The sequence below is a fragment of the Antrostomus carolinensis genome, unplaced genomic scaffold (genome assembly GCF_000700745.2).
Source record: "Antrostomus carolinensis isolate BGI_N321 unplaced genomic scaffold, ASM70074v2 scaffold10477, whole genome shotgun sequence".
NCBI lineage: Eukaryota > Metazoa > Chordata > Aves > Caprimulgiformes > Caprimulgidae > Antrostomus > Antrostomus carolinensis.
In genome coordinates, this window is record NW_010328051.1 from 16,839 (window position 1) to 24,775 (window position 7,937).

The following is a 7,937-nucleotide window of genomic DNA, read 5'->3' on the forward strand; positions in this document are numbered from 1 at the left end:
GAAAAAATAGGGCTGAGAGGGACCTCAAGAGATCACTAAAGTCCATCCAACCTGCCTTGAATCCAGGATCAACTACACCTACTTGTTCCCAACAGTCTAGTCAGTCTGTTCTCAAAGACCTCCATCAGTGGAGATGCCATGCCCTTCCTCTGCAATCTGTTCCACCTTGCAATACCACATGAGTAAAAGCAGACAAGCAAGTCTAATATAGCTACTTCTGTTCTTTCAGTGGGGGTACCATGATTCTCAGGCCTATCTGAATACATTTCAGATAAGGCAGTCTCCAAATATTTACTTGTTTCTGTCCTGGATTCCTTGGGAAAACATTAAACACTGGTGTTTGCTGTAGTGTAATATTTGGGTTTTAAAACTACGGATTAATACCAGGATAGATACCAATATACTTACTGCAAGTGCCAAATCCTACAAGGTCAGTAACAAAGAGTTTGATATGACAATTTTATCTCATTGCAGATTCAATGCAAGAAGAGGGCAAGGAAGACTACAGAAAAACCCCACAGCAAAAGTCAGCAGCTCTAATTTGCCAAGTTACATCCAACTGCAGACCAAAATCAGGCAGTTGAATAACACATCTTCAGCAGAGGCAGCACTGTATGATCTCTGTAGCATCCCTCCATCTCATCTGTCTTCAAAGTGCATTCTCAGTGCAAAAAGTAGGATTGAATTTAGAGGGTCTCACTGTCCGCAGTGGATTTCATACTAAGACCAGAATTCTTGCTTGAGTTCATATGCTGCAGCTTTGTGTGTGTTCAGTTCACTTCTGCATAGTGGAATGGTGCCGTCCTGGCTCTGCCCCTCAGCATCTATGTCCAACAGTGTCCGCTCCTCTACAGGAAGACCCACCTGGAAAGGAAGCAGTGCAGGCAGTCCAGGTCTCTCTTCTACAGTGCTGCTGCTACTAGCAAAACAAGAGTCCAGATTGCTTGGAGTATCAGTACTTGAACTATTGGCAGAAGATTCACCCTTGGCATTGCTGGGTGACACAAACCACCAGGGATCAAGCCGCTGCCGACTTGCTGCAGGACGTGGTCGGGGCAGGAATTCCAATGTCTTGGGTCTTTCCAGTGTGGCATCCTGCTGTGCATTCCATCGTCTTGGGGTTGGAGGAAAAACGAGGTTGGGGTCTGGCAGGCGAGGGACCTCACTGGGATCTCTACTTGGACTAGGTGTTTTTAATACACCTATCCAAAACAAAGAATGTAAGAGAAGAGGGAAACACATTAGATGTCACTGCTAAATGGTTCCAGCAGATCTTAGTTTATTTTATGTAAACTGTCAAAACATTTTCAAAGCAGAAAGGCTCCATTCAGAATCTAAAAACTCTGTATCTTCAAGATTACAGCAAGCAGAAGTGAATAACTGTCTTCTTTATCCCTACACTGCTCACAGCACCATTGCAAGACACCTGTTTCACTAACCTAGCACAAGCAGCAAGTTTTGTTCATTCCCTCACTTGCTTTCTTCCATTTTCAGACTGCAGAGCATGGATTTGACCTCCTACCAAAGGTGAGGACTCTCCAAATCCTTTGGAGGGCACATTACCCATTAACAGCTTGAACAGATCAGGGAGACACTTGCATAGCAGGAGATGTTACACCTATTTGCAGCAAGCAGGATCAACTTCCTGGAAGAGCCATTTAGCACAACCTACTGTGGATGCTTCCTGTTTGTTTTCATTGGGGGTAGGGTGGGGGATGGTGTTTGGGTTTTTTGTTTTGTTTGGAGTTTTTTTAATGAACACAACATAACTTTTAAATTTTCATGAATACTATTTTAATGAGCATTCTCAGCTACATTAACCCACATTATACTGCAGATTGCTATTCAACAACTTCCCATTTTGTTTTACCCTCAGGAAAAGTCTAATTAAATCAGATTTTAATTTATTATTCTATTCCTTTCTTTTCCTGACTTACTAGGGCAAGAAACCAGGAAAGTATATTTTAAGCTATCAAGTCACAGTTACTCCTAAAGACTGCAGCAGTGAGAACACTCCTACCCAGGAAAATCCTTCTTGCTTGCAAAGGAATAAGAGCAACAGTGGAACAGCCCGAAACTGCTTTAGAGATCCAGTTTTCACTGCCTTAAAGATCAGAACTTTGAAATTGTAACAGCAATACAAACAAGCATATAAAGGCAATGAAGATGGAATCCCGAGGAATTGCTAAAAATGTGCAATAATTGTACTTCAGTACCATCTTTGTCTACTACAAAAACAATACTATGCTCTGCCTTACAAGCACATGGGAGCAGAGTTCCTTAGCACAGAGATGCTGGAACAGAGACCATTAGTGCATTATTCCGTTCATTATTTGTGTAAAGATAGCATCCATAAGCTTGTCTTGTGGGCTGGCCACCACAACGGATGGCAACCACCACACGTAAGCAACATGTTTATGTCCTAACCAGTAATTATACTGTTTGGGTCTTTATTCTGAAGAAGAAAAGAAAGATAGCTGAAAACCTACCTGCTCCCAGTGCTCCAGTTAAACAGCTACTGGAAGGGCATCCACTGGTTGGGCACCCATTGACAACTATTCCACTCCCTCTGATGGCCCCATCAGAAGGTGTGCGCCTGTGCCCACTTTGCTGGGTGTGGGAAGAGACCGTCACATGTGTGGGAGTCAGGGACTGGTTGGGGTCTTGTTTGAACCTCTCAATCTGGACATTGACTAGTGGGTTGGTAATGGCTGGCAAGGGAGCTTTGACTGTCACTGGGCTGACAGGCATTTCATACACCACAATCTCATCACTGTCTGAGCGCAGCAGGGACCGGGTGGAATTACATTCGGAAATGGAAGACAGGGAAAGAAGGGTGAGGGATGTGGATGGCTCGCCTAGCAACAACATGGGATCTTCTTTCCTGAAGATCTTTCGGGAAGGTGGACTAGTGCTCCTGCGTGGGCGTCCAGCTCTCTGGAAAATGCTGTCACGCTTCTTCTTCTCTTCCTTAGGTGCCTCTGGCTCCTCCTCAATCAGCAGCTGACACTTCCCTGCTTCTAACAGATCAAAACCCAAGCCTGCAGCAGCCAGCACTGCTCCACAGCCAAGCAATGCAACCTCACATCGCTTGTGGTGGGAGCCACTACGTTTGAGGCTGTTGGTGGGTGTTAGTTGCGGGGTACTAGTAGCAGAGTTCACAGGGGTGGATTCCTCATTGGCATCACTAGAAGGGCCATCCCAGTCTTCATTCTTCTGAAATGGGATGCAGAGGTACGACTGGTTGTGCCCAGGTGAAGGGTGCACTTTTCCCTCTCCATTAAGACCTTCACTGTCTTCATCATCTGGAAAGCAAGTGAAAAGAGACTTTCCATGGATGTAACATTTTCACTGGCAAATTTCACTGTCTTACAAATATATATGAAAATTAAGCTTCTCCTCAGAAGATGCAACTGTCCTTTTCATTGCAAGCATCATTCATCAACTGTCAAATACTCACAGGCCTCCAAAGCTGAGACAAGTAAATGGAAACACTATCAAAAGTGGAAGAAAACTAGTGGCACATTAATCTCTTTGGGTTCAATCACAGAAGAGTATTTCAGAAGCAATCTACACCTCAGTTACCTCTAGAGTAAATTTATATGTTTGGAAGCGAGGAGCAAAAGTTAGGAAAATAAGGAGCTCTCCTTGCAAGTGAAGGTGTAACCTTCAGTGCTGTACATGTAAATATCATGAACAGGAAAGAAACTGAGAGGTAGCATGGAGCTAAAGGAGAATGAAGGGAAGCTTGTTAACATGATAGGTAAGAAGCACAAGCAGACAGGTGAACAAAAAGAAAATCCAGAAGGAGAAAGGAGTTACTTCATAAAGAATAAAAGAAAGATGGATACAACCAAAATGAAAACAGCACTGTAAGGTACTAGGTGAAGTTCAGGAAAGGAGAGGTTCATTCAAATGTGAATGGAAGTAGGGATAAGAATATAAATTCCAAGGATTTCCTTTACCTATCTCTGCTAAGCTGGTGAATCCTGGAAAAGCAGGTGCAGTTCTCTGAATCTTCACAAGGTTTGGTGCACTGGATGACCACTGTTTGTATCCTTCTACCAGAGCTTTCAGACTGAAATAGTAAAAAGATGGGAGAAAATGTACCACACTCACAACCCATTTTCATTTCCTGCTTCTATATTCTCTATTGCTCTACTTAGAGTACGCATGTATCCATCTTAATTACATAGATTTGAAGTCCTCCAATAGCAAGACATTTTGCAACACCTCTACAGCACCTTAAAATACCAAAAAAGTCAAAAAGTCCCTCTCTCATCTGTTAGACCACGGCAGTCAAAAGACGCCTGCTGATAACTGATAGCTATAAATGCAGAATAATAGAAAGCACCACTACAAAAATCAGATGAAACATTTTCTTTTTAAACCAAGGCAAACCTACCAGGGCAGGTAAAAAATTAAGTGCTCAGCATGAGGAGGGGAAAGATATCTCCAAAAACATTTTCATGTAAAATATAAATGAACAATGAAAGTCAAAGATCATTCACTGGGACAATAATATGCTAAAGTCATTGTAACAAAGTCGTGCACCGAGAAGCCCTGGTAAGTTATAAGCCCTGATATCACTCCTGTAAAGAAAACACTGCACTGAAGTACAAACAGTTAAAAGCATAAATTCTAGATTATGGAAAAACAGGTAACTAAAATAATAATAACATAATTGTTTCTTTTAGTTACAAAAAAAAAAACAAACAAAAAAACCAAGAAAAAACACGCCCCCCTCCCCCCCCCAAAAAAACCAAAACCAAAACACCCACAAAACCCCCAAACAAACAAGTAAAAAACCCAAAACCAAATCCCTACCGTGAAGTCACCTGCATTTAAAATTATGTTACTTGGTACCTGAGCTTACTAGTAGTCCCTATTAATAGGTATTAATTACCATCATCCTATTTGTTCCCTGAGGTACTTTCATGGCATCGGAAACAGCTTTAGTAATTGGCATAACTTTCTGACATATTAACACCCAAAGTCTTCTTGTTCAGTTATCAATATTGTCTGAACTGGGAGATTTGTGGCGCCCTTCTCTGAACTCCAACATGGAACACATCATAGTGTTGGTGAAAATAAGTGCTAATAAGCACTTAGGATAGTCAGAAATTGAATAAAAGGAGCAAAAATATCTGTGAATAGACTGAATGATCTCAACTAGACATAGAAGAGCATCTACTTGTTATTGAAACCTCTTCTAGCTCTATTGCTAACTTGCATTGTTCTTTGATCAAAAGATACAACTTCTATATGCTCATATCCTTCTTTCTCTGTAAGGGAAAGATTGTAATGAATTCTTTCTCTCTCATGATTCTCATTTTCCACCAGAATCATTCTGCATTTCTAAGATAGCTTCCATCACAGAATTTCAAAACTCAAAGTTTTATTATATCAGGGTTTGTCTTGGTAGGTATTTTTCCTCTATTCTCTACCTAACTGGCATCTACCTAACTTGTCACCAAACTATGTTGCCATAGCAAGGTCCCAAGGTCTAAACTTGATTCAGCACATGTTCAGTTGGTTGATGACTGCACTATAGGCATTACACTAAAAGCATCCTGTACCTCTCTCAACTGTCTTGAAAGTCCATCATTTCCCCCCCAGTAACCATTCTGGCATATGCAGCACCCTACTATGAACTATCTGGACAGCACAGTGCTGAATCTTAGTTGTCAAGACAGACAACCACATGGTTTTACAACAGAGTTGTAATTCAATGTGTGGGTCTCTGTACTCCCTCCATACTATACTCAGCTATGTAACACAATCCGCCAAATAATGTATTATCGAAGTGTACATCATGCATAGTTAGGATGAATAGAAGAGAAGCATATTAAGGGAAAGCTGGTTGGTGAAAATGAACCATGTTAGCAGTATGATCACCTCCAGAAGTAAATGTTAAAGCTTTTACAATATGAGTAGACAACTATTAAGGAAGTGTAGATTTCCATGGAGCTGTGAAAACACATACCCTGCTCTCCATATGCAAAGATAGCAAAGTCGTAAGTGATAGGCAGCAGTAACCCTCAGTATAGCCTTCACTTTACAGTCACAGTTATCTAAAGGGTCTTGGGAATTGCCCTTTATTGTACAGCAGGACACATCAACTTAGTTTGCTTCCTTATGACTTCTCAGAACAATCTTCCCTTGCAAAAAACCAGACATGCTGTTACTGTCAAAGTGCAGATTAATCTGAAGAGAAAGATAAATAGCTACCAGAATAACTTCAAGGCCTGCTATGTTTGCCTTAAGGTTATAAAATCTTCATCCTTCCCTTTTATTTTTTGCTTCTTCTTTCTCTTTCTCCCCCAAATTACAAGTAGATCTCAAAAACCTGTGTAGAGGATACCTGCACATCCTCCTAATCAGACAGTAGTGTGCATTCAAAAACAATTCAAAATATGTTGACTTAGAGTACATTCCTACTACAGCAGTGTTACCTGTTACTGCTAGAAGGAAAGAGCAATGGGAATGATTTGAAAGCACTAGCAGCAAAACTATCTATTTCAGTCACCAGCATGATAATTCAAGAACGTAAAGACTTCTTACCTGTAAGCTATTTGGGTTAAATAGTAGGGAAGTAATCCCTGTTTGTTGTATTATGGTTGAGTTAGTACTCTGTTGCCTTTTTCTATTGGGAAGTCAAAAGTACCTCTCTTTAGGAGCATTAAGGTGACAAGGCTTATTTGCTCAGCAAATTGCAAAAAATGTCCCTACAACTGTAAGACAGCATCTCTGTTGTCTTAATACCATTCTGTAACACCATGTTGAGGCATTAATATGATATTGTCCTGAATGAAAAGTGTCTGTTCCCAGGTTCACCCCTATTTAGCTTGCAATATCTTAAGCAATAACAGAAAAAGGACTATGACTACCCCAAATACAGTGTCACCTTCCATAAAAATGAGTAACACCACACATGTGAAAACTTAAACAGGGTAAAGATAATCCATGCCACATTAATAATCTGAGGCTAATCAATGCCAAGTTTAAAGACAATTAAGCCTCGCCATATATCCTTGAGAATATACCATAAGATCACAACTGAACTGTCACAACACTAGTCCAACATAAACCTTCATCCAATCTTTGCAATTCAGCACAGCAACCCCTGCTCCTGTGCTCCTTTCTTATGCTCAAAGATGAATGCAGAAGGGCGAATAATTACTGTATAATCTTTTCATTAATGTTTTTACCTGATGTTAATTATAGGTCAGTTTACTCATGCTAGAGAATTTCACTGCAATTCCCACTATGTCATTCTTGCATTAATTTGCAATTATCTCCTGCGGAGAACACATGGAGTTATGAAAATTATGAAGATTCAAGTTCCCTCGATCACTGAGTTGTGTAAGCAGTTGGATTAGCAGCACTGCTGCTAGCAGAACAGTGTCAGGGAGAAGGCTTGAACTGGACTTCTCTATCCTAAGCTTAGCTCTTAATTTTACCCCAATTTTTATCCCCCTAAACTCTAAAACTGGAACAAAAAAAATACTAAAAATAGCAAGCACCCATATCTTTTGAGTCACTAATGTTTACTGTAACTCTGCTTCTTTAAATAAGTCTGCGGTCTGGTATGATCTCAGCAAGCAGCAGTAGTTCATTGTATGTTAACTATATTGCTTTCTCAGAAACACTGTCAAGTTTCACATGCTCTACAAATGCAAATAAGTTTCAAAGCAGAAAAGTTTTTGCAAGAGGAAAAAAAATTTGTTCACAAATCTCCTGTCAACCACCTCATAACCAGTTTTAGAACCCGGAAACCAGCCTGGTTCCAGCCCCTCTCTTACCCATCTTCTCCTGCACCTAGCTCCTTGTGACAAAGTGAGCTCGGTCCCCAGGTGCGTCCCTTTTTCTTCTGGCCTCTCTTCTCTTCTTCCTCTCCTTCCTCCTTTGGAAGGACTGAGCTTCGGCCCCATGTT

At 40.9% G+C, this 7,937-nt stretch overlaps 1 protein-coding gene across 1 annotated transcript in view; it reads right to left on the minus strand.

Annotated features, from left to right (window-relative positions):
• Window positions 1–720: 720 nt before the first annotated feature.
• Window positions 721–7,937, minus strand: part of MAP3K9 (mitogen-activated protein kinase kinase kinase 9) — a 15,741-nt gene continuing 8,524 nt past the window's right edge. The window contains exons 6-9 of the mRNA XM_010172103.1: window positions 7,806–7,937; window positions 3,966–4,078; window positions 2,490–3,305; window positions 721–1,202 (exon numbers count right to left, since the gene is read on the minus strand). The exon at window positions 7,806–7,937 is cut by the window's right edge and continues 22 nt beyond it. Of these exons, the coding sequence (XP_010170405.1) occupies window positions 721–1,202; window positions 2,490–3,305; window positions 3,966–4,078; window positions 7,806–7,937 (1,543 nt within the window). The remainder of the gene's footprint in view (window positions 1,203–2,489; window positions 3,306–3,965; window positions 4,079–7,805) is intronic.